At 43.9% G+C, this 27481-nt stretch overlaps 2 protein-coding genes across 2 annotated transcripts in view; both read left to right on the forward strand.

The window, feature by feature from the left end:
* The window catches only part of LOC108798358 (protein QNR-71-like), a 9619-nt gene extending 8867 nt beyond the window's left edge, over nt 1-752 (forward strand). Inside the window, exon 11 of the mRNA XM_018570101.1 lies at nt 556-752. Within this exon, the coding sequence (XP_018425603.1) occupies nt 556-703 (148 nt within the window). The 3' untranslated portion in view covers nt 704-752. The remainder of the gene's footprint in view (nt 1-555) is intronic.
* Nucleotides 753-11063: 10311 nt separating this feature from the next.
* On the forward strand, nt 11064-22502 carry LOC108798359 (protein QNR-71-like). Its single transcript, XM_018570102.1, has 11 exons — nt 11064-11251; nt 14367-14507; nt 16283-16426; nt 16496-16660; nt 17509-17667; nt 18092-18439; nt 18923-19117; nt 19203-19302; nt 19595-19800; nt 20827-20914; nt 22355-22502. Exons 1-11 carry the CDS (start codon nt 11179-11181, stop codon nt 22500-22502), a joined length of 1767 nt encoding a protein of 588 aa, XP_018425604.1. The 5' UTR covers nt 11064-11178.
* Nucleotides 22503-27481: the final 4979 nt, after the last annotated feature.

Consider the following 27481-nt stretch of genomic DNA (forward strand, 5'->3'; position numbering starts at 1 on the left):
AAAATGACTGCTACAAATAAAGCAGGAAGGTTGCTGTAAGTCCTACAGGTAATACTTGATACTGTTGTTTTTTTTAAAGTGCACCATACTTGTGAAGGCAATCCAGATACTCCACATTGAGGTGTACTGCTCAAATCTGTCATGTAGCTTATATATTCCTTTTTGAAAGCAGAGGTCCTGTAGAATGAAATGGTAGCTGTATTTTTATGGTGCATGAGATTTGTACTAATGTTCATAAAATCGCTAATTTTAGGGGGGTAAACACTAATGTATCTTGGTGCACACAATAGAGTACCCTTGTAGTAGGAAACATGGAGCAGAATGCTCCCTGCTTCATTAATCGCAGATCAGGGGATGGACTTTCCATGGTCTGCTCCCACTCTCAATCCTGACAGTTTGCCATGGTCCCTCCTTGCAACTGCTACACATAATGGGCAATCTGTACAAATGTTTGTTCATGGCAGCTCTTCTTGGCATGTAATGTCAGAATATATCCTTTAAAATTGCAAATTGCATAGCCACTTGCGAAATTAGGCTTTATTTTTATCTTTTTAGGAAATCCAAAGCGTACCAGCCCATAAGGAATGCTGCAGATGAAAGCGGTGGTCAGATCAGTGTCTACTTCAGACAAGTCAAAGATACCTTCTTTCATGGAAACAATGAGCATGATCCACTTCTGAAAAACAAAGCTGGAATTATATAGACATATACTGCTTTGCTGTCCTTGCACTGTGTAAATTTACATTCTCAGATTGCTGGTACTAACTAAATGTTTGTTCACAAGGGGTACAACAAATAAATGCTCCCTCCTTTAAAATGGTGTATTGGTCTTTTTTGTGGTAGTCCTTTCTCCAGAAGTCACTTCTGAGAAACTACAACATTTTGAGGTTGATTGAATGCTAGCACAACAGTCTGCAAAGTGATGACCTTTGTCTTGGAGACTGCCTAGAATACCGCAGTAAAATACCAGGATTTGCTCACAACCTTAATATGCAGTTATGGATATGTAACTTTATATAAAAAAGCTCATTCTCTCCTACCTACCCCTCCCTCCACCAGTGCTGGTGTATCAGGTGACAATACTGACCAATGAGTGCTTGCCATTTGTAAGTGAAATCCAAAATGCAGAGCTGTGCTGCCACACATTGGGGGGGGGGGGGACCTTGGGCAGAACTGATGGCTCCCCCCCCCCACTAAACTGATTCAGTGTGGAACAGGGTGCAGCCAGAATTTTCCTCCCTTTTTGTTGTATAGACACATTTTTTGGATCCAAAATGCGCTTCCGCTTTTGGATGTAAGCAACATTACTTTGCCTGTGTAGCGCCTTAGTGGAAAGGGTGCTATTAAATCTAGTGTTTAGTTTTAGCGCTTTACGATATAAGGAAGACATTACAATCACAATACAATTCAAGACAAGATGGTAAGGAGGCCTTGGAATCACCCTGGAGCCTGGTGGCAGCAGGTCCAGTGGTTGCTGCTGAAGACTATCAGTAGCTCTTACCTCCAAGTAATGCAGTGTCGGGTACCCTCAACAGCCCACAAAAAAATTCAGCCTGAGAACAGTTGCATATTTGTTTTTTGTGTGTGTCCTAGTTGTACAAGCTGGGGTATTCAAGACATAAGAATCCTAGGCATTGGCTCAGTTTCCCTGACTCCAACCCGTAACTACAAAAATTTTCTAGGCTGATACTTGATCTAGAAAGTGTAGAAAATCCGTGGCATTCCTAATGGCTCTTTATCACAAGTCATGTTGCAAGGCTCATGGTAATGGGTTTTTTGGGTGGGTGCTTTGCAGAGTTTCATTAAGGCAAATTGGTGACTCTGCCTTGCCAATGTTGCCTTGGCCATTTCAGCCATGTTAACATGTCACTGTGCAAGCTCTGAGTTGCAGGAAACAGTCTTCAGGAAGTTTATTATAAGTGTTATCACGGATAATAAGGCATCTTTAGTGACCCTTTTTACAGTTTGAGCCAGTCACATTGTCAGTCTTCCTGGAGAAGCTCGCAGTTAATCTTCCCACAGTCAAACAAGCAGTGGGGGTGATTTACATCGAAGCCAGTTGGCATATCAGCAGGGCCATGCCTATGTGTGATGGGGTCCATAGATCCATTGTGGTACAGAATACAGTTTCCACTGCAATTGTACAATTCCAAAAACAACTACATTACTTATCCAAACCTATTGGTAAATGCTATATGCTCGGACCTAAGGAACAAGGGGGCCTGGTGCAAGATTTTTTTTTTTCCATCAATTTAAAACATTTTATTTTTAAGTTGCAGAGTCAGGGTGTGATGCAGAGGTGACAGAGTGGATAAAAACTTAGTGCCCACAGATGTGATCTGCCCTCTCTCCAGGTGGGGGAGGGGGGGTTGCAGCCATATTCGAGCAGACTTCTCCCCAATTCCTTTTCTTTAGTCTTCAGCCAGCCAGGGTGCTCCTGCAGTTGAAGTGGAGGAGGAAGCTGCAGGTGGCCGCTGACAGACCGATCACTGAAGCTGGCACACAGTAGTGACATCTGAACAGATTCTTCTCCCCTCGGCCGCTCTGTGGCTGCAGCGGCCAAGGAGGAGAATCTGTACAGCTGTCACTACTATGTGCCGGCTTCAGTGATCGAGAGCGGCGATCACTCTTCTCAGCCCTCTCCTGAGAAGTGTGATAGCCGCTGCGGCGGCCAGTCCCCCCTCTGCCTTCAATCCCCAGGACAGACTTCAGTGGGCCCCAGGGTGGCTGCACCGGCGGTAGGTCCGCCCCTGATTTGCTCTCTGTACAGGGGATGTTTTGCAGTATTGAGGGGGCAGGGGGATGGCAAAGAAGTCTTAGACATACAGAGCCAGATTCCTGACAGGTCTGATCAGGACAACAAAGAAGGGGAGAGGCAAGGAGTGGAGATAGACACAATGGCACAGCGCATTTTACTTAGACAATGAGGTGTCACCAAAAAAAGCATTCTTCCAGTGGCTGATTCAGTCAGACCCCTCTTTGCTTCTGGGCCTGATAGCACTTGCATAGTCTACTATAGCACCATCCTTGCTTGCCAGTAATAATGGATGAAGCTCATGCAGCCTTGCCAAAGTTCTGGGTTTCAAAGCATATGATTCCAGTGCTCCATGTTCCTACTAAGAACTGGGGTTTTCTAGCAGTCACTGTTATAAACTTGGCAGGCAGGTCTAAATTGGGTGGCTGGAGGTAAGTGAAAGTAATGCCAATTTTTAGTGAGAACATACTGATACATTAGATGCCTAGTCACTCAACCAAAAATCTGACCAGTAACTGATAGAAGATGGCTAGAGGATACCACAGATTTATTTTCCCAACTTATTTCAATACTTTGATTATTGAAGTGTAAATTCAATTGCTTGTTCTAGAATCACTTCCTTCTAATCAAGGTGAAGTAGTTGGTGGCATCTGCATCATGTAAACTAAGGGAGTGGTTTGTACCCACAGCGCTAGGAGAGTCGGACTGTTGGCACACAATGCAGTGATATGGCTCTCCGGCTGGCCCACTGCTTGTGTGAGAGCAATGGTCTGACTCTTGGTGCTTTTTTTTCCCCCCTTCTCCCTCACCTTACCGAAACACAACAGATAAAGGGTTAAACTTTTTGACTGATTATGCAGCCTGACTGTGTTACAGGGAGTTCAGTTGGGCTTTGAATGGGCTTTCTTCCCAGTAGAATCTGTGAAAACCAGAAACCCTGATAATATCCCCTGGAATAATGAACAATTACAGCATAATGAAATATGGGTGTGTAGAATTTTCTTAATGCAGTTTTGACAGTATGAGATTCCTGGAAATTGGAGAAGAAAATGTTATAAGTACAAAGACGGGCTCACCAAACTTTTTGTATATTACCATTTTTAAAAAAAAAATTTTTATAATAGTTTGCTTTGTACACTGCATGTATGGACCACGCCTGCACTGGTAGTGTAGCAATCCTGACATTTACCGAAAAGGATGGCGGGGATTCTGATTGACTGTCATTAGAGATAAGTGATTTTTTTTCTTTCTCTTTCCATGAACTGGATTTTCCAGCAAAATTAGCAATTTCTACTAAGCACCACCTAGTGGCAGTTAGTGGGACTGCATTCACTGATATAAGAAAAACCTGGTCATCTGGAAGCTTTTTTTTGTTGTTGCCAGGGTGACAAAGATATGTCCAGCCCTGGTGTACAGAGACAGAGTTAAAACAGTTGGCTTTACAACAGAAGCGATTCTGGCGAGTTACATGTCGCCAGATCGCTTCTGTGTCCCGAACAAGAGGCTGCCGCCCCCTCCCCCCCCGCCGTGCTTCCCGGGCTCCGTTGCCCCTCCTACGGGCATCACGCAGGTTTTTGTACGACATCGAGTAGGTAAAAGGATGGTTCCTCGGTATGTGACCACAGCTGTCAAACATGGAGGAGGAAGAGTGATGGTGTGGGGCTCTTTTGCTGGATCCAGAGTCCATAACTTGCACATAACCAAAACTACTACCACAGCATTTTGCAGCTCCATGCAATACCCTCTGGCCTACGCCTAGTTGGTCAGGGGTCCATCCTACAGCAACAGAATGACCCGAAACATACCTCCAGGCTGTGTCAGAACTACCTTAGAAGAAAAGTACAAGATGGTAAGCTTCAAACCATGGAATGGCCAGCTTAGTCTCCAGACTCAAACCCCAACGAGCTGGTTTGGGGAGAAATGGATAGAAGGGTGAAAGCAAAGCAAGCTACAAGTGCAACACATTTATGGGAACTTCTGCGATTTCTGTTGTAGAAAGAATGTCACAAGTGTGTTCGGCTGTTATATCCGCAAAAGGTGGCTACATTGATGAGTCAAAAATGTAGAATACATTTTGTTAAAACAATTCAATGATTTCTTTTGGATGTCCAATTGTTTTTTTTTGTTCTATGCTTTATTTTCAGTGCACACTGAGACATTAAACTGCATAAATTTCAATAAAAATGGGAAAAATGGGGGTGTTCTAAAAACTTTCCCCAGACTTGTAGCCATTTTTTCCAATTGCATACAGCAGTTTCACTCTGGTTGGCCATTTTCACATTTTCATTGAAGTAAGGTATAGTGCCTGAGGGCCAACAAAGTAACCAGAAGTTCCAACTAAAACAAAAACATTCTCTACTAAGCCAGCAAATAATAAAACCCTTCATTTTACTTATGAAGTAAGACAGTCACCTTCAGTGTATGCTATAAGAGTTAAGTGGCACCACAAAGACAACAGCATGGATAATTGTCACCAGAAGGAAGTTTAAGGAAAATATAAAAATTTTATTTTTGGATCCTCTTTTCAGCAGGTAAACATGTTTGGAACAAAGTTCTCTCAAATACTGAAAAACTTTCACAGAAATCAGATCAGCAGGTGCAGAGAGTAGGGTCAGCATTAGACAAAACTACAATGGGTGACCACACAAAGCTTCCACCACACCTGCTGGCTCCTCAAAGGTGGAGCTGCATCAGTACATACATAGACGGGTGTACACTGTGTACCGGGATCCACGCTCACTGCAGCCACAATCACTATGCTACAAATTGCATTGCTCTCAGACCTTGAGGCTTTGACTTTAATCTAGATGCAACCACAGATGGTGCTATAAGCTGCTCAGGTGTACATGTATCTCTTCCATTAACAACACATAGCTGAACTTTTGTAACGGATGTCAGACAGAGTTGGCTAATCAGTGGAAGTATCTCCACCAACCGATCACAGTTATGTATGGTGAGCTGGACCTGTTGCTAGTGACAATGTTAATTTCCTTAGTAAAGGATGGATACCGGCACTCGAAAGCAAGTTCAGTATGTGTTTATTAACGTGCTAGTTGCAAGTAGAACACTCTAAACAACTTGCTTTGGAGTGTCGGTGTCCATCCTTTACTGATATTTTGTCAGAAGCTACCCGCTGACACCTGCTGCACCCAGCCTCCATTTTTGGAGCAGCAGCTCTGAGTGCGATGGGTACATAGACTGTATAATGTTGATTTCCTGACACCAGTCTGGTGATGTCAGGATTTCAGGAGACACATAGATATACAGAGCTCAGTGATGAGATGAGGTGCCAGTGATCAGATCCGGAGGATGGTGATCTCAGCTTGGTTAGCTGGCTTCAGGCTCTGGTGGAGGGACCTTTTTTCTTAGTAGATTTGAGGAGGCTTTGCTGCAGCATCGGGTAGAGATGCTGACATCCCTACATACACAGCTTTGTGGCTTGCATGGGACTGTCTCCTTCCCATTCCCCGGTGCAGAAGAGTCCTGACACCTGCATGAACAAGGACACATGTTGGTGATTTGCTGGACTGTGCTGGTTGGGGACCCACAGTAAACGGATTATAGAGCACATCTATGACTTATAGGGTATAGAGGGGGCTGGGGAACAGGAGTGCAGAAGCTCATGAGTCATATATTATCCTTAGGGATGCAGCAAAATTTTGTCCACCGACTCAGTGTCCTTAATCTCTTTTTCTATGGTAAAAGGGAAATATTAGGGGTCTAATAAAGCCCCCAACAGTAAAGTTAAAAAATAAAAATATTTAATAAATATAAAATATAAAAACACATGGCATTGGTGTTACCATATGTTTTAGTGCAGGCGATCACACTGTGGGTGGGAGGAATGTTTAGGGCCTCTGCTGATACAGTTGGGGGAGGGCAGCAGGGATCGGAGGGGACACAGACTGCAGCGGGCTCCCAGCAGGGAGGAGAGAGCTTCAAAACGGCGGGAGAAGATACATAGCGGGGTGTTGGAGCTCTCCTCACCGCTTGGCACCGGCTGCAAGAGGTCTGTGTCCCCTCCGTTCCCCCGCGGAGAGAACACAGATCCGATGAAACACCGACTCCCAGAGGGGAAGAGAGAACCAGCGGATCCAGACCAACGAATCGATAATGGAAATTGTTGACAACGTTGTTTCATATATACCCCTTTACACATACACCTTTTTATGTACCCCTTCCTATGTACCCTTTCAAATGTACACCTTCGTATGTACACCTTCATATGTACCCCTTCGTATGTACATCTTCATATGTACCCCTTCGTATGTACATCTTCATATGTACACCTTGGTTTGTACACCTTCATATGTGCACCTTCCTGTGTACACCTTCATATATACCCCTTCCTATGTACACCTTCATATGTACCACTACTTATGTACCCCTTCATATGTAAACCTTCACATGAACCCCTTAAGGTCCCTTTCACAGGACAGTCCGATCAGATCCGGCTGTCAGTATTTCAGGCAGATCTGATTGCAAGTCCAATGTAAGTTTATGGGCAGCTGGATATAGAGGGATGTATATCCATTTACATCAGATTACCTACAAGTTTGAATCCACAGGTCTGAAAAAAAAGACGGAAAAGAGTTCCCTTTTGCCACACCTGAACATGACAGATCGGAGGTAATTGGATGTAAACAGACACATGTCCACTTACATCCGACTGCCCACAGACCTTACATATGTCCGTTTAGTTCAGTTTTTCCTTTATCACAAAATGGAGGCAGAAGCTGAACATACACGGATTTCAAAAAAGTAACATCTGTTCCGTACTGTTCCGATCAGCAGGTTCGTGCTGATCAGAACGGATTGTGCCCAAGTGAAAGGAGCCTTGGCCTCATGCACATGGCCCTAAAAAAAATACAATGCAAAGCATTTTTTGTTTATGGATCTGTACAAAGATATATTGCTTTCAATGGAGCCACGCACACAGGTGTATAAACATGCTCGGCGTTCAAATCCGTGACACAAAATCAAAAATTTTTAGAAGGACATACCTTTTACATGAATACGCGTGTAAACGCATGCGTACACATATACACACATATGTGTATTTACGTAAAGGAAGTTCAAACAAGAAAATTACAGTGAAAACAGAGCAGGAGGAATGGAATGAGAAATGTACGAATTTAAATCTAAACTCAAACATTTTACTGATCATTACCCGGGAATGTTTTGGCCAGAAAAATCTAGGACAACATAGCTGATATGGAAAGATTCTCCAATTCAGCTCACTTTCCAGTTCAGCGATGTTGTCCTAGATTATTCACTTCTCCTGCCTTCTCCAAACTCTTCTCCCTTTTGTGAATATCAATCTCAGAGCTTAGACATTTGTCCCTGGAAATAGCTCTGTTATGAGGGCTGATTAATTTCACAATAAAATCCTTAAACTGTCCACACACATTACAATGTGATTGTACAAGCAGCTGGATATAGAGGGATGTATATCCATTTACATCAGATTACCTACAAGTTTGAATCCACAGGTCTGAAAAAAAAGACGGAAAAGAGTTCCCTTTTGCCACACCTGAACATGACAGATCGGAGGTAATTGGATGTAAACAGACACATGTCCACTTACATCCGACTGCCCACAGACCTTACATATGTCCGTTTAGTTCAGTTTTTCCTTTATCACAAAATGGAGGCAGAAGCTGAACATACACGGATTTCAAAAAAGTAACATCTGTTCCGTACTGTTCCGATCAGCAGGTTCGTGCTGATCAGAACGGATTGTGCCCAAGTGAAAGGAGCCTTGGCCTCATGCACATGGCCCTAAAAAAAATACAATGCAAAGCATTTTTTGTTTATGGATCTGTACAAAGATATATTGCTTTCAATGGAGCCACGCACACAGGTGTATAAACATGCTCGGCGTTCAAATCCGTGACACAAAATCAAAAATTTTTAGAAGGACATACCTTTTACATGAATACGCGTGTAAACGCATGCGTACACATATACACACATATGTGTATTTACGTAAAGGAAGTTCAAACAAGAAAATTACAGTGAAAACAGAGCAGGAGGAATGGAATGAGAAATGTACGAATTTAAATCTAAACTCAAACATTTTACTGATCATTACCCGGGAATGTTTTGGCCAGAAAAATCTAGGACAACATAGCTGATATGGAAAGATTCTCCAATTCAGCTCACTTTCCAGTTCAGCGATGTTGTCCTAGATTATTCACTTCTCCTGCCTTCTCCAAACTCTTCTCCCTTTTGTGAATATCAATCTCAGAGCTTAGACATTTGTCCCTGGAAATAGCTCTGTTATGAGGGCTGATTAATTTCACAATAAAATCCTTAAACTGTCCACACACATTACAATGTGATTGTACAATCTCTTCCACAATAACCAAATGAATATAGTGCCTAGGGCTTGTCTGATTTTAGCTTGTCCTTCGCACTACATACTTTCTGGTAAAGCTCTAGGAGATTTTACAGAGATTGCACAATCAATTTGTTATGTGTGCAGACTGCTTAAAGTGCAACTTTAGTATTGAATATAAAAATTGCTGGCAGGGACCATTTATATCTCTTCTGCAATAAATGCTGCTCACCTGCCTGTTAGAAAATGTTATTGGCATGCCTCAGGGCCAGTTCATGACAATTACGGTGCATTCCAGAGTGGTAGCTGCTGGAACGCACTGTAATCGCACACTAAACTCCTCCCTTAGTTCTGGGGCGGAAGGGGTCATGGCGGTGTATTGAAGTCCATGGCACCGCAGCCATATCCCCCGCCCACAGGGTGATCGGACGTGTGGCAAAACATTGCCTGCGTTCCGGTCCAGTGCGAACGCAAAATATGCTGCAAACACTGTGTCACCTCAGGCTGGCCAATCAAGATGGCCAAAGATCTGAACCCAGTAGAAAACCGGGGAAGATATCAGCGCTGAACAGGGAGCTCATGGTTGCAACATTGAGGGAAGCTAAATCTTGTGGACAACAGTTCCACTTTAAATCTGGCTTTACACCTGTGTGTTGCAGGACCATGCGGTAAAATACATGTTCTACCACACCTTACTGCAACTGTAAATGGTAACAGTTAAAGGAGAACTATGGGGTACTTTTTTTTATCCCATAGCTCTCTTAAGTGTCACGGGAGGACATATACTAACCTCCTCCCGTGACCCAAAGCTCAGTATATAGCGAGCAGCCAGGACGAATCCCGACAATAATGTCGAGATACACCCAGCTAGCTGATTGACAGCTGGCTCTGCCTATCTGGAGGCAGAGCCAGCTGTGCCCGCCCCTTCCCCGATCCGTTCCTCCAGTCAGCGCTGGAGGATCAGAGAGGGGGTGGGGAAACTCTGCGTGGAACTGTGACTGACAGTCACCGCTCTCCCGAGGGAGATTATCAGAAAGTGAGCGAGCGATGGTATGTGTTCGCTCTCTTTCCGATGAATAGAGCCGATGTGTGACAGTTTAATTGTCACACTTCGGCTCTAACTATGAGTGGAAATCACTCACCTCATAGTTCTCCTTTAGGGCCGGTTCACACCACAAAGTCTGAATTCCAGTGCGTTCGGCCCCTGGAACACACTGAAACGCAAGCTGGCCAGCTCCCTGCATTCAGGGGCGGGAGGGGGCATGGTGGTGCATTGAAGTCAATGGCACCACAGCCACGCCCCATGTCCGCAGTGCAATAGACCGCACCCGGAAACGCAGGCACATTAGTGCCTGTATTCCAGTCCAGTGCCATCTGCAAAAATTCAGCTTGCGTGTTATCTCCCCAGGCAATGGTAGGAATCATACCTCAGATATTTGAGAAACTTTGTAAAAATCTGAGATTCATGGTAAGCGTCTCATAAGCACATGAGCGGTGAGGCTGGGCCCAGGACATAGAATCAGACATCTTTCCCTAAAGGTACCCATACACCTTACAATTATCGTTCGGTTTTCATCCACTATCGCGGTTTCGTCCGATTATTGTCCAGTTGATGGGAAGTGCACAACTGCAATTACTGAACATCTGGCCGAATCTTGTGTATTGGGCAGGCTAGTAAACTCTTCAAAACGAACAAAAATCTATGGGTTAATTGCATTTTCGTACATCAAAAAATCGCAAGATGAACACTGCACATGCGCAAAAGAAAATCTGTTCCGTCGATCAACGAAATTGGACCAGTTAGTATTGCTGACAAACGATAATCGAAATCTGCATTGGTCTGTGCATGATGGGCTATTTGAATGGAAATTGAACGAGGGAGCGATGTCGGGACAAAAGAAATTGTACAATTGTTATAAGGTGTATGGCCACCTTAATTCCATCACATGATGAGCCTGAAGCTTTTCCTAAACAGGAGGAGGGAACATGGGGATCGTGAGTGCTATTACTCGCAGCTGGGGCTAGTAGAGGACAGTTTAAATAGTGCTGTGCTGGGAGGAGAGGAAGTATTTTCCTTTTCAGAATGCAGTCTGCAGTGGTGCGAGGGTGCTTGGTGCTCAGTATCTGGCTGATCGCCGCTGTCCAGGCAGAAAAACGTGAGTGTATTTCTCTTATGATTAATGAGCTGAGCTTATTTTTAAATTGTGCATCTGCTTTGACATGTAAATTCTTACATACATGCAACACTGCCGTTATAACTAGTCCTGTTTGAAAAAGAAGTATGCAGTTCTGTAGTACATGGTATGGCTCTACATGTCCTAAAATGTGATGGGCTACAGGAATACTGTTCACACAATGTCCCCACTTTGCTGCTAACAATCTGTATGGGTTGCACCTACTACATGTCCTAAAATGTGATGGGCTACAGGAATACTGTTGTTGTTACCACAATGTCACCACTTTGCTGCTTATAACCTGTATGGGTTGCACCTACTACATCTAGGTGCTGCAATGAGGCTTTTGGTACTGGTTGTCCTCATAGCTGTGTGAAGCTATGAGTCCTCCATTTGTAGTTTTGGACGTCTGCTTACTCTGCTCACAGACAAACTTGTTGCTTATTTCTCTGTAAGAGCCTGCCTAATTGGATTCAGCCTATTGCTCCCACTTGTCCTTCATTTGTAACCCAGATCATCTGTCCCTCCATTCTCCAGCATTACCCTCCTGTATAGTGTAAGCATCTGCCTGATTTGGATATCACTCCTTGATCCCATTTGTCCCTAATTTTGGAGTAACTTTTGTAACCAAAATCCTTTGTCCTGTGTTGTTGTTGTTGTTGTTGTTGTTGTCCCTCTTGAGTCCTGAAGTATAGACCTGTAAAGTACTAAGTTTTAAAAGAAACTTTCTTCAAATTTAGGTTTATATATATTTCCACGTTTAATAGTTTGGGGGTGGCTGGGCTGTATTTGACTGCGTACTTTGTGCTAAAAGGTGTCCCTGTTTCAGAAAGTTGGGTATTTGTACAAGTTGTAGGCTTGTTTTATGTGTGACCATCTTAATGGCGTTTTGCATCTATTCTAGTTCTGGGACTTGGTAACAAAGTTTGCTTTTCAAGTTTAGTGAACACTTAAGTTGATATGCTCAAGTGCTATATGCTCAAGTGCTAAATGTAATGGAGTTTTATGGTTGAGAAACTGTTGCAACTTGAGTGAATTGCATCTGTTATATGATTCTAGTGCAAGAATGCAATGTGACCATTAAGTTCCATGGGTCATTGACAAGACATGCATTCTAATTGCTTTGCCAGTGTCTGTATTTTGTCAATTCTGTAAAAACTATCCTTTTCTCCTCCCTTGCAGGTTTTTATAGTAAGTGGTGAAGAAATAAGGCGGCTATCATTCCGGATTGCGGTTTTGGCCCTATGTGCCTCTTTTATTTAACCAAACCTGTATGATGTTGCTCTATATGACTTCACTACTATAAGTATCAGTATTATTGAAGGCTCATTGTGGTACTTCAGTGGTTGCAGCACTCTGGAAGTGTATGAGGCGCTTTTTATGGAAAAGTGCTATAGTAAAGGCAAATGCATTTTAGAACTTCATGTAAAACATTTTGCACTTGGCATTTTGTGGCCAGAACAGTTTAATTTATTTTGGTTTTTACGCCTGGCAATTTAAAATTATTCTGATTTTATGTTTTAGGAGCGGTAGCTATAGGGCAGTCAAATTTGAATGTGCCTGATAATGCAGTTTAATGTCTGCAGTCCATACATTAATAAAACTTTTTACCTTTTTCAAGAAGCAGGTCAATATAGTTTCTACTGCCCAAATGGGCTGATTTATTCACAAATGTGTCTCATCTGGTTATTGGAATCCTGTGACTTTAATAGAAGGCATTATGCAGCCTGTTTACAATCACTTGAACTGGGCAATCGGTTCTCTAGAATGCCATATAAAACGCATCTATTTTTTACTGTGTTCATTCTCCAGGCCAAGCAAGTGCCCTTATAACCTAAAAATGGTTATTGTCGAGGAGGAAGGCTGGTGGTATTCCGTATTGCTGATTTTTATTACAATGTATTTCTGGGACTTGTAGTCCTGCATAGCTGGTGGTATTCTGCATTGCTGTATAATCATTATTCAGCAATGCAGAATAGCACCAACTCTGCAGGACTACAAGTCCCAGCAATGCATTATATTTTTAAGTAGGTATGCACCAGTCGCTGCCAATATTGGGCATTTTCATTATTGAGGTAACGGGCATTTATTTACAAGTGTTTCGTCTAAATCGTTAATTATGACCGTTAATAATAATCCATCCAGAGTTTACTGCCATGGATGGCATAATAATGGTCACAATTAAACATTACAAACCAGTACTTTGTAAATGTTGGTTTCCTCGTTAATCCCGTCTGTGTGCAAACGCAGATACTAGGTTGGCGTTCTTGACAGAACACCGGCACTACATTTTTAAACTGAAGTGGCTGCCTGAGGTCCCATGCTTACTGGGGACCTCGGCAGCCTTCCTGTTAACCACACAGTGCCATGGTGGCGGGAGGTTGGGTGGGGGGGGGCCTTCACGTTTCTTGTATTGGGGCCCTGAAGGTTTTAGTTGTGCCACTTGTAATGTGCAATTGCATATAATAATAAAGTGTACCTGTTGGTATTGGAATCACTGTGGCACATCATTTAGAAGATGTCATGCTAGGAAGGGTGGTGTTCTAGAACTGGAGTTAGTGTGAGAAACTCTTGTGGCGTTCCATGGCCTTAAAAACTGCAACCTACAAAGTCCTTCTGTGACTTCTCCTGCTCAGAAAATTGTAGCGGACTAAAGCTGCCATTCAATGCATCTCTGTTCTGCTCCATGTACAACCGATTGGCACTGCTAATTGACCGATGTGTGAGGATATCAATATATTAGCTTTCATACTGGCTTTATTGCCTAGTTGATGACCTACTAAAGAATAAGTATGTAAGTGAAGCCTGAACTTTTCTGCATAATTGTCTTAGCCAAGTAGTTGGTGCCTGGGGTGGGGGTTGTTGGCAGCACACTCTTTCCATGGGTTTACTGTAGGCTTAGTTCAGCCATTCATCCTTGAAGATGCTAAATGTGTCTTGCAAAAGCATGTAAAAATCATTCAGCATTTACCACAGCTTGTAAAAGTGGACCAATTCAGGTTCACAACACCTAAATCTGTAATGCATTACTAAATCACATTACTTTCTATCACAGTGTCTCATATTAAGGGATGAAGCACTTGTGTTTTCTCTACAGGCTTCAAAGATGTGGCAGAGTTCGGAAGGACTGGCCACAACTACCACATACGTGGTTGGTCCCCAGACAGCAGTTCTTGGGATGAGGAGCTTTATCCTGCCTGGAAATCTGGGGATCCCAGATGGGAAAACTGCTGGAGAGGTAATATCTAAGCTGCCACCATACAGTTGTATCTCTTGCCCACAAGGTTTTTAGGATCAAAATATGAAATCTGACAATCTGATCTTTTCACCTTTAAAACCTACCATGGGGTGCCAAAATAACTGACTTCTTAGCAGCTCCCCTTTCTCAGAATTGATAGAATTTCAATGCAAAACTGAAACCGGAATAGTGTTAATCTTCCAGTGGGAACACTTGTTCAATGACTACTGCCCCAAGATGGTGGTTTCCTTTTGTCCTCTTAAGAAGGGGCATCTCCCCAATGGGACAAATACAGAGAACTCCAAATACACAGACGTTTCATCAATTTCCCATTAAGTTAATTTTAACATTTGAGCATCAGGTATAATATATAAATAGCCCAAGGTCTACTCCTAGTGTAAGCTCTTTGTGTATAAATGTTTTGCCTTCAGTTGCTATGACTGTATTTTGGCTTAATATGGTCTCTAATAAATGGTCGTGTTGAATGAGGGTAGTATGTGACTCCCTTTCATTCTAGTGGCATCATGGCTGTATAGAATGTCTAAGGTCATATTATGGTAAACAGAAACAAACAAGAGAGCGCTACTACCTGATATTGAATGGCATCTATTCATGAAGGAAAGAACAAATGTGTGTAACTTACAGTTTGGAAGTCTGCAAATGTGTCAAGGATGGTGAACCAATAACCGGTGTACTGAGGAAGTCCAAAGCCGAATGCTGCAGCAGTGGATAGATGAGGGGGCGCTGTGAAGTTTCTTAGCGGCACGCGTGCACGGCTGGCCAGGCCGGGCCACGGCGGCTAAGGGGGGTAGGACCGCGGCGGTTGTGGAACCGGGACCGCGAGCAACTGTGTACGGTGCGTGTATAGTGGAGTCAGATCAGTGGGCAAAGTACCGACAGGGCGTCTGAGTGGGTGGACGCTGTGCACAGCCAGGCTCACTATGTTGTGATGACTACGCGTTTCGAGGCACAACCTCTTTGTCAAGTCTTAGGGCAAAGATGACATCTTTGCCCTAAGACTACGCGTTTCGAGGCACAACCTCTTTGCACAACCTCACTTGACAAAGGTTGTGCCTCGAAACGCGTAGTCATCACAACATAGCGAGCCTGGCTGTGCACAGCGTCCATCCACTCAGACGCCCTGTCGGTACTTTGCCCACTGATCTGACTCCACTATACACGCACCGAACACAGTTGCTCGCGGTCCCGGTTCCACAACCGCCGCGGTCCTACCCCCCTTAGCCGCCGTGGCCCGGCCTGGCCAGCCGTGCACGCGTGCCGCTAAGAAACTTCACAGCGCCCCCTCATCTATCCACTGCTGCAGCATTCGGCTTTGGACTTCCTCAGTACACCGGTTATTGGTTCACCATCCTTGACACATTTGCAGACTTCCAAACTGTAAGTTACACACATTTGTTCTTTCCTTCATGAATAGATGCCATTCAATATCAGGTAGTAGCGCTCTCTTTTGTTTGTTTCTGTTTACCATTTGAATTTGCAGGGTCCTCTCCCTGTCAGTGAGAGCCTGCACACCACAATTCATAGCCCATGATTTTTCAGTGACCAAGTATCAGTTGTGCGCTTATGGTTTTTTGTTCTAAGGTCATATTATGTCAGCCTTGGCTGAAATGTGCAGCAGTTTGTAGGATAATGGCAGATATTTACAAATGGTGACACCTTGTTATAAGCCAGTAGGTGCAGGTCCTGCTAGGTAACAGATATCATTACCACATGTGATGTGCCCTGTCCTTGTAAGTGACTTTATTTTTCCTTAGGTGGCAAAGTAGTGGCGCTGTTGACCAGTGACAGTCCTGCACTGATAGGGTCAAATGTTACGTTTGCTGTGACTCTGCAGTTTCCCAGATGTCAAAAAGAGAATGAAGATGGGGATATAGTCTATGAACGAGGGTGTGGCAATGGTAAATATAAGCATTTCAGCATATTAATGTGGTGCAGTTGGCTGGCTTTCTCTAATCTGCTTATTTCAGTTACCTTTAGTGATCAGGATCAGTATGTGTATAACTGGACCAAATGGATACCCTTCTGTAATGAAGGAAACTGCAGTTTTCCCAACAAGTTTCCAGACGGAAGACCATTCCCTCACCACAATGAATGGAGGCGCCATAACTTCATCTATGTTTTCCAAACACTCGGTTGGTATAGTCATGGGTTTCAGTTGGGGGGTGGGGGTGTGTGTGAAGGAAACGTATATCTGCAAGAAAATGTCCAAGTGTAGTAAATCAGTAACCAGGCACCTGCCACACTAGTCAGTATGAGCAAGCTTTTACAAACGTCTTCCTCGGTCAGTTTACTAGCTGAGCTTTGTCCAGTGAACAAGAGATGTGACCTAGGAAGTTGCACCTTTTGTTGGGTGTGTAAATGTCTGCCAGATGACGACTTGTAGACATGCATGTATTTAGCAGCTTGCCTGGAGTTTTTGGGTCATACCGATAACTTCATAAATTATTGGATTTGGGTGAGGAGTAGTAAAGTCCTAAAATGTATGCCTTCATTTGTGATGAATGTTAACTGTAATCCTTCTGTTTAGACTGGCTATGATGATCACTCTTCACACGCGTATATTTACTTCAGAAAGTCCTGGAGCAAAAGGCAAAAGAATAGGCAAAAGGACGGCATGACAGGGTGGGCAGGCAGTCAGGTAGAGAAAGGGTTAAGTTAGCCTAAGGAAGGTGCTCGGGTGTCACTTACCGTGATTGGCTGGGTCAAGTGGTCCAGGAGGAGCATCCAGGGTGGTTAGAGCAGGAGGAGGGGTGATCCAGGCAGTTGGGAGTCAGCACAAGGTCAGTTCACTTCTGCAGCTTTCCTTATCCACAAAAATGATTTAGAAAATGTCAGATCTCTCTGGCCTATTTGCTCAATTACAAGCAGCTGCAGATGCTAATGGCTAAGTTCTAGGAAAGTGAAGCTAAATGCAGTAGGAGCACATTTTGATAGGTGATTGAAGAGGGAGACTGACACTGGGGATGTTTTCTCCATCCAGGTCAATACTATCAGACAACTGGAAAATCTATGGCTGCACTGTCAATTAATACTACAAACATCACAGCTGGTGCACAGGTGATTGAGGTGACAGTGTTTAGAAGAGGCTACAAAAGGCATTATCCTGTTGCTAAAGCAAGCGGCATGTACATTGTAACAGGTAAGCTTCCAGATAGTGTCATTTCTCCCCCCCCCACTAAGTGTTTATTACTGTGCTCCTGTTGGAATAAACCCCTCTCACTTCATGTCCTGATGTTGCCAGCAATCTCCCAAAATGACAAAACTGACATAAAGATGCATTAAAAATGCACTTGAGTGACAGTTGGTGCTTCTTGGTTTGGGGGGATGCAAGGGTTCAGCAGTAAAATACCTTTCATGGTGGTACATGTGTTACTTGTAAAGGGGTATCTACAATTTTTGGTCTCTCCATATAAGAACTGCCTGTTACAAATGGGGGGCCAAGATTTTTCTTTTTGTGGCTGGTGTATTTAAGATCTGCACCTGTCTTGTTACACTTAAAACCTTGCTCATGACTTGATACTGTGCACTTACTGTGTGGGGATTTTTTTAAACTTTTTTTTCAGATCAAATTCCATTCTCTGTAAACATATCCCAGAAAAATGACAAGAATTCCTCTGACCACATCTTCATAAAAAATTCTCCAATTGCATTTGATGTTAAAATTCATGACCCAAGTCACTACCTCATGACATCTACATTCTCTTTCAACTGGAGCTATGGTGATGGCAGTGGATCCTTTGTTTCCAATAACCCAGTCTCCACTCATACTTACACCTTGTCTGGGAACTTCAGCCTGAACCTAACCATCAAAGCTGCTGTTCCAGGACCCTGTAAACCAGTTACACCTACTCCCCTTCCTACAACACAGTTGCCAACAACCACCATGCCTCCTACCACTGCAAATTCAACCGGTAAGTTGTTCCCAGTAAAGGTAGTAGTTACAGGCTTGTATCCCATTGTGTAACTGATTTGTGAATGCAACAGAGTGGGACACCATAACTTTAAAGCTGGGCAGGAGTCCTGGTTTAATCTTGTTACTGGAATAGAAAGGTGCTCAAAGTTGAGTGACGTTTGACTACCCTTGCTTTGGGTTAAACTGAAATGTGACCCCTTAAAAGGGATCTGCCAATGTTGACCTGTCCTCTTGCGAAAGCTGGCTGTCATCCTGATGCTTTGATTTCAATGCAGTCTGACTCGCTGACCCACAAGTACAGTGAAGTGTTATGATGCTCATTTATACCATGTTTTGTAGAGTCTGACTTAAAGTACTGGATTCCCTGAAGGAGGCTTGTAATTCAGCTTCTACTTCTTTGTTCCTTTAGAGCTACTAAACTGTCAAACATAAAGCATAAGCTTGCGTTTAAAACTTGTCCGATCTTACTTTCTGTCCACAGGAAACTCAACTGAATTGCCACCCTTTGAAACTGAAACCTTTCCACTAAATACAGAAGAAGATAATGCTACTACCAATGCTATCCCTACTACCCATACTATCGCCCCAACCTATACAACTACAGTGCCCACTACCCCTGTTCCTGGATGCTTTATCTACAGATATGGCGACTACAGCACCAAAATTACAGTTACAGGTAGGTTGCAAGAATCATTCAACATGTTTTAAATGCTTCAGATAGTCTTTACTACGTTAATTTTTTTTCTTCTCCCTCCAACTAGATGGCATCTTAAGTGTGAATATTATTGAAATTAACACTATCAAAGTGTCCTCCCAAGCTGAAAATGCTTTAATTGATTTTGTGGTGTCTTGTGAAGGCAGGTAGGTGTGCGTGATGGGTTAGTGCAGAAATGGGGCCCTAGGCACAGTAGCAGCTTGGGTCCCCATCTCTAATTGGCAACTGCGATGGACACAAGCTGCCCCCTCTTTTACTAGTACAGCCCCTCCCACCTGACAACTTTAAGTGTGTCATTGTGAATTGGCAAGACAAATTCAATTAACCTACTGGCTTTCTGCGGGAAAATTTAAGGTAACTGGGCCCACTTGACTTCTGCTGGGCCCTAGGCACCTGCTCTGTTAATTGGTAGCTAAATGTCTTCTATTTTCTTCCTAGCTTGCCTACAGATGCTTGCACAATTGTTTCAGATGCTTCTTGCATGATTCCTCAGAACATGGTATGTGATGAGGTCCCAGCTTCAGACCAGTGTCTACTGACCCTACGAAGAACATTTGCAGAGCCAGGATCATACTGTGTCAATATTACACTAAGTGATGATGCAAGTCTAGCTCTTGCTAGTACCCTGGTCTTTGTAGATGGTGGTAAGTGTAACGTAGTGTGTATCTTAAAATGTAAAGGGGGCAATATCCTTAGTCCTGCAGACTGTACTAGGGCACACATAGTCTTAGTGTTATGCCAGACACAAGTCATTTACTAAGACATGCAGGACCCTCTTTCAAGGTCTAGGTGGTCTCAATGCACAAAAATCTGATTAACTATACACAGTGCATTAGATCTGTTTGCTAGGGCAGGTGCATTGGGGTGCCATAAATTGATGGCAATGCACATCTCTGCATTGGTTATAGTGTTGGAGTCTTAGGCCTCATTCACACACAACGCAAGCAAAATTGTATATTGCGTGTATACGCTCGTCTATGCTCGTGTATATACAAGCGTATATGCGTGCAATATATGCAATCCCAGAATGCATCAGTCCTAATGGAATTTTTAATGTGCTGAACGCGTGTAATATACGCGTAAATACGCTGACCGGACGCATCTCTGTTCCTTTCTGTTTTGCGCATATATATGCTACGCAAATATACGGCTCCATACGCGGCTATGTGTATGGAGCCATTTATTTGCATATGGTACAATACGCACGTATATGTGCGGCATTTTGAATGAGGCCTTAAATCTTAAAACTAAGTCATCCATACTACATCTTCACTAGAATTACTGGCCAGTGTATCTTTAGAGTAGATACTGCCAGTGGTGTAGCTGGGTTGTGGCTCTAATCTGTCTCTCTGAAGATGGTTTTAATCCTCTTGCTCAAAAGAACTGCCAAATTAATTAGAAGCACAGCCTGAGGGTTACACGTGTGTGTGTTCCTGTTGTAGACAAACAAAAGGGGATGCCACTAGTGTTTATCTGGGCTCCATTGTGAGTTTTAGTTACTGCACTGCAAAGGATGCAGTTTCTTAAAAAGTGCTAAATTGCATAACAAAAAATAGTGGAACCCAACTTCAATACACCAAGCTAGCAATAGCAGATTATGCCACACCCCTTTCCCATTTTATTTAGGGACATTTTGATAAGGGGATAAACTAAAGCTTTGTTTGTCCTAGGCTCCGGAACAAAGGCTGTCTCTGTAGTCCTGACTATATTTGGATTGGTTGTCCTTGTTGCCTCAGTGGTCGCTATCATTCTGTACAGGTGAGTGCTCCAGCTGTGTAGTTAGTTTGCCTTGGTTTTGAGACCACCTAGGTGGACTAGTTTCTGTAACTTCTTAATAAAGGAAGAAATAAGCTTGCGCTAGGTGCACACACTTGACTCTAACATAACTGCCTCTTTGCCATGCATGTAGATTTGTCAGCAGTGCTGCTTACAAATGGCTGACCGTCAGTGGTCGAGGCATGTGGAGGTGTCAGTGCTTCGACTCTGCTCTACTGCTTCCCTCCTCTTCCTCCCTCCCCCCCCCCTCCACCCCAATTACAAGAGAAGAGCAGAGATCAGAAGTGGGACTGGGGAGACAAAGGGTTCAAATGGGAAGAAAAAAAGGCGAGAGGTTTAGGTTCTGGCAAAGGGACTAGGTGTGTATATGGGGGGATGGGAGGGACCTGACTGCTAAATGAGCATAAAGGTTGCTGTAAGTCTTACAGGTGATTCTGTTAAAGTGTACCATAGTCATGAAGGCAATCCAGATGCTCCACATGGAGGTGTACTGCTCAAACCTGTCATGTAGCTGGACCATGAGTTCCTCCATGCACTGCAGGTGATGAGTTAAGTAATTCATATACGAAAGGAGGATGGAATGTGTGATTTTTACAATGCTTCAGTATTGCCACTCTGGCTGCCAGAAGAGAAACTTTTTTTTTCCCCCTGACCCTAGACACCCCCCTGCAAACATACAAGAATCTGACTTTTTGGATAGAAAATGACTTAACACTTGCACAATTTTATATATGTACTTTGAAAGCGGAGGCCCTGTACAATTAAATAGTGGCTATATTTTTATGGTGCATGAGATTTGTACAAATGTTTATAAAATTGCTACTTTTAGGGGAGAGGCCCTAATGTATTCTAGAGCACACAATAGAATACCTACATTGCATAAATGGATTAAAAAATGTCAATTAAACTGCATCTACCTGCAATGGTAAACTATGGTTCAGATGCATCCATGGGGGAAGATTTAAAACACTTTAATGCTCCAACTTCTCACTTAACTCTATTGCTACCACAAGCTAACAAGCCCTTTTTTGATAGCATTTGGAGGTGACCGGTTGTCTTTAGGGAGTCAAAGGGGTCCATTAGATTGCTGATGCCTCCTCTGCCCTCCAATACAGACTATCGAGCACAGAAGTGTAACTGGCACTTCATCCAGCTTCTGACAACTCTGAAGTAGGAAACATTGAGCACAATGCTCCCTGGTCCATTAATCGCACAGCAGATCCAGGGGATGGACTTTCTATGGTCTTTCTGCTCTCAATCCCCGACATGGTTTGCTGTGGGCCCAGCCCCCCCCATCATGTCCCGCTTTACAACTATCAATCTGTACAGATGTTCATAACAGCTCTTCTCAGCATGCAGTGACCGAATATATCCTTTAAAATTGCATGGTCCCTCACTAATGTTTTAAAATTTTATTTTTAGGAAATCGGAAGCTTACAAGCCTATAAGGAATGCTACAGATGAAAGCGGTGCTCAGATCAGTGTGTACTTCAGACAAGTCAAAGAGACCTTCTTTCATGGAAACTATGAGCATGATCCACTTCTGAAAAACAGAGCTGGAATTGTATAGACCTGTACTGCTTTGTTGTAAATTTACACAGTGCAAGGACATCGTCTCAGATTGCTGGTACTGACTAAATGTTAGTTCACAAGGGGTACAACAAATAAATGCTCCCTCCTGTAAAATGGTGTGTTGGATTTTTTCTTTTTTTTTTCTTTAGGTAGTCCCTTTTTTCTTTAGAAGCCAATTCTGAGAAACTACAACCTTTATGTTTGAATGCTAGCAACAGTCTTCAAAGCAAATAACTAGGGATGCACCGATACCACTTAAGACCCGAGTACGAGTACCGATACTTTTGATCAAGTACTTGCAGATACCAATTACCGATACTTTTTCTTAAAGGGACAGGTCACATTTTTCTAAAGCAATACAAACTAATGCTTTAAGGTCACTTTCTTAATATTATGATTCATGAGATGACAAGGCAGCATGACGCCGGCTTCCCGGCTAATCAGAATGCCGGGCGCTGCGCCATTACATGGCGCCCGGCTTCCAGATTTGCTAGCTTCCTGACCAATCGGTAAGCTGGGCAGCGCGTCATTGCACGCTACCCGGTTTCCTGATTGGCCGGGAAGTCGGCTCCATGCTCATCACAAGTGACGAGAGAGCATGGAGCAGTTTCCTGGCCAATCAGGAAACCGTGCAGCGTGTAATGATGCGCTGCCCGGCTTCCTGATACAGGAAGTACTCGTGCTAGGTATCGGAGCATTTGGGCGAGTACCGAGTACTCAAATACTCGGTATCGGCACCGATACTAGTATCGGTGCATCCCTACAAATAACCTTGTTTTTGGAGGCTGCCTAGAATACCGCTGTAAAATACAAGAATTTGCTCACAAACATCCTTAATATGCTGCTATGGATATGTAACTTTATATAATAAGCTCCTTCCCTCTCCCCCCCCCCATGCTGACCAATGAGTGCTCACCATTTCTAAGTGAAACCCAGAATGCAGAGCTGTGGACTTTGGGCAGAACTCACTGACACTGAGGAAGTTGTCATTAAACTGATTCAGTGTTGAACAGAGTGCAGTTGACTTGGGGCAGAGGGCTGGCAGAAAGAGAAATCCTAGACATACAGGGCCAGATTCCCAACAAGTCTTTGGAGAACAAAGAAGGGGAGTGGAGGTTAATGGCACAGAGTATTTTACCTAGACACTGAGGTGTCGCCTAGTATTTTTCCAGTGGCTAACCTAGAGTCGTGATGGCCCCATCACACCTGCATAGTCTGCTATAGCAACATCCCTGCTTACCAGTATTAATGGAAGATGCTCATGAAGCCTTGCAAAAGTACATAAAAAGCCATGTGACAACCTTCTGGGTTTCAAAGCGTGATTCCAGTGCTGTGTACCACTTATGACATGACCCACCAGCATGTTCCTACTAAGAACTGGAGTTTCCTAGCAGTCACTGATCTAAATTTGGTGGCTGAAGGTAAGTGACAGTAATGCCAATTTTTAGTGAGAACATATTGATACATTAGATGCCTAGTCACTGAACAAAATCTGACCATTAATCAATAATATGGCTAAAAGAAACGATTTTTTTTTTTCTTCAACTTATTTCAATACTGTATTGACTATTGAAGTGTAAATTTCAGTTGCTTGTTATAATCGCCTCCTAATCAACATGAAGTACTTGGTACAAACGGCTCCCTTAATTTACATGATGTAGATTTCACCAACAGCGCTACGAGAGTCACACTGTTGTTGGCACACAATGCAGTGATATGGCTATTGTGTGAGAACAATGGTCTGACTCTTATAGACTGTAACCCCTCAGGGGCAGGGCCCGCCTTACCTTCTTGAATTGTAATGTCTTCCTTATATTGTAAAGCGCTGCGCTAACTGTTGGCGCTATATAAATCCTGTGTAATAGTGCAGTGGGTTTTTTTTCCCCTTCAGTTGAGCTTTGGTTTCCTCCTAGTGGAATCTATGAAAACAAGAAACCATGATAATATCCCCTAGAATAATGAACAATTACAGCAGTATGTGTAGATTGATTTCTGTTGAAATTTCTTTTAAAATCAGTATGTGACATCCTCCAAAGGGTCTGTAGAATTTTCTTAATGCAGTTTTGACAGTATGTGTGCTGTAAATTGTAGAAGAATGTTAGAAGTACAAAGATGGGCACACCAAACGTGTGTTCCTGCAAAATAAGCAATTTCTAGTAGGCACCACCTAATGGCAGTTAGTGAAACTGCATTCACTGAAACCATATTAAAAAAAAAATACCTTGGTCATCTGAGCTCCTCCCACTTTTTTTTTTTGCCAGGTTGACCAGCGTTTCTCCAGCCATGGTGTGTAGACACTTTAAATGTAATAAAGCCAGTATACCAATAGTGGTTTTGGTGGGGAAAAAGAGAAACACAAATCTAACGAGGTAGCTGTATGTCTCAAATGGCTGTGCTACAAGCCAGTGGAATACTGAAGACTGGAAGGACTTCAATAAACAGATTAATCAAAATTTGAGATGTTTGGTTCATCATGCAGGTTTTTCTACGCAGTCGAGAACAGGGGCGGATCCAGAGTCTATTCTCGGGAGGGGCACTGCCAGAAAATTAAGTTTTGCTTAAGGAATGGTAATATTTTATTTAAGACTGTTTCCTGGCCAACTACAATTAAGCCGGCCAAACAGCATGTCATTACCCGCTGCCGGCTTCCTGATTACCCGGGAAGCCTGCTCCATGCCAGTGGAAGCATTGGTATTCAGTATTGGCGAGTACCAAAAGCAAAATATCGGTACTCGCACTTGATACCAAAAAAACGGCATTGGTGCATCCCTAGTTTTGATTAGAACTATTTTTTTGTATTGGGACAAGTAGATTGTCATGAAGGGCAAGTAGATTCGGCCCCTGCTTTAGCCCTTGGACAAGTTGTTTTAAAGAAAAAAATTCCACACCCCTGATTAAACAACAATGCAGAATAGCATCAGCTATAGAGGACTACAAATCCCAGCAATATATTATACAACAATGCAGAATAATATCACCAGCTATAGAAGTCTACAAATCCAAGCAAAACATTATACAGCAATGCAGAATACCACTGACTATAGAGGACTACAAATCCCAGCAAATGCTATTTACACCAATGTGGAATACCACCGACTATAAAGGACTACAAATCCCAGCAAAACATTATAGAGCACCAAATATAGAGGACTACAGATCCAAGCAAAACATTATACAGTAATGCAGAAAGATATGAAGCTACATACTCTGTGTTGCTTCAGGATCACAGCCTCGTGTCTCCAGGGTCTCCGGATGGCTCTCTGGTGGTCGGTGCAGGGCTCTCTGGTGGGCAGTGTGGTATTTAGGTATATATTCCAACATATATTACAAAAAGCTTACATTTTTTTAGATATACACACGTTGGGCCCCTATTCAACCCTTATTCACCAGGCCAGCTAATTGCTGCTACTGTACTGATCTCTGCAAAGGCTTCCCCCACCTCAGCGTCGGGCCCCTATTCAGCCTTAGGTACCAGGCCAGCGAATGGCTGCTACTGTACTGATCTCTGCAAAGGCTTCCCCCACCTCAGCGTCGGGCCCCTATTCAGCCTTAGGTACCAGGCCAGCGAATGGCTGCTACTGTACTGATCTCTGCAAAGGCTTCCCCCACCTCAGCGTCGGGCCCCTATTCAGCCTTAGGTACCAGGCCAGCGAATGGCTGCTACTGTACTGATCTCTGCAAAGGCTTCCCCCACCTCAGCGTCAGGCCCATATTATTCAGTTTTGGGCACCAGCTGCTTGCTGCTACTGTGCTAATTCTACAACAGTAGCAGCAAGCAGCTGGTGCCCAAAACTGAATAATATGGGCCTGACGCTGAGGTGGGGGAAGCCTTTGCAGAGATCAGTACAGTAGCAGCTGGCACCAAAGGCTGAATAGGGGTCCGACGCTGTGGTGGGGGAAGCCTTTACAGAGGACAGCTGCTGTCTGTCCTCTGCAAAGGCTTTACCCACCCCCACCACTGGGCACCAGGCCAGCTGCCTGCTTTTAGGGCTTGTTCACATCGAAAGCGTGTGCGTTCCAGAGCGGTAGCTGCTAAAACGCACCGCGATCGCTGTGAATCTTCCCCCGCGTTTTGGGGTGAGGGGGCATGGCGGTGCATTTAATTCAATGACACCGCTTCCACCCCCGCAGTGCGATCGAACATGTGGCAAAACTTTGCCAGCGTTCTGTTCCACTGCAAACGCAAAAAATAGGGCATGCCCTATTTTTTGCGTTTGCAGTTAGGCCTTGTTCACCCCGAAAGCGTGTGCGTTCCAGAGCGGTAGATGCTGGAATGTACCGCGATCGCATAGAAACTTCACCTTGCGTTTTGGGGCGGGAGGGGGCCCGTGTTTGCAGTGGAACGGAACGCTGGCAAAGTTTTGCGAGGCGTTCAATTGCACTGCGGGCGGGCGTGGAAGCTACCGCTCTGGAACGCACATGCTTTCTGCGTGAACAAGGCCTTTCTGCGACTTCTGCAGAACGCACCAGCGTGGGCCATAAAAACTCAGCCCCAGGACACCAAGTCTCAGCTGCAGCTTTCCCCCCAGCACTCTGCTGGCTTACCAGTGCAGTGAGAAACAGCCTCAGGCTCTGCAGCTCAGCCCCCACTGTGCTTGCTTCTCCTCTCCTTTTCTGTTGCCCGCTCCGCGGCCATCCCAAGAAAAAAAAAACCTTCCTCCACGTCATGTGGGCAGGAACGTACCAAAATGGCTAATGGACAGGGGGGTCAGCCCGGGACGTACCATTTTTTTTGTACGACCGCGGTGGACCCCGCAAGAAGCAGTCACACACTGACACCTTGCCGGAACATACAGCTGTCCCTCCTTCATGTCACGGACTTTACTGCAGTTCATTGTACAAAGTTTTTTTTCAATGAACCGCAGTAAAGTCTGTGACACGGAGGAGGGACAGCTGTCACCACACACTGCGGGTGGCTGGCCGTGGACGCAAGAGCCGGGACAGGAGCGGCACTAATCTCGGGGGGGCAATTGCCCC

Source organism: Nanorana parkeri, unplaced genomic scaffold (assembly GCF_000935625.1).
Source record: "Nanorana parkeri isolate BGI_ZX_2015 unplaced genomic scaffold, ASM93562v1 scaffold1454, whole genome shotgun sequence".
Lineage (NCBI taxonomy): Eukaryota > Metazoa > Chordata > Amphibia > Anura > Dicroglossidae > Nanorana > Nanorana parkeri.

Bases quoted from the DNA above. Each gene is read 5' to 3' on its own strand.
- LOC108798359 (XM_018570102.1), top strand. From the start codon at position 11,179: ATGCAGTCTGCAGTGGTGCGAGGGTGCTTGGTGCTCAGTATCTGGCTG. The intron at 18,440-18,922 runs GTAAGTTGTTCC...TTCTGTCCACAG, and splicing joins TACCACTGCAAATTCAACCG to GAAACTCAACTGAATTGCCA. The intron at 19,801-20,826 runs GTAAGTGTAACG...TGTTTGTCCTAG, and splicing joins CCTGGTCTTTGTAGATGGTG to GCTCCGGAACAAAGGCTGTC.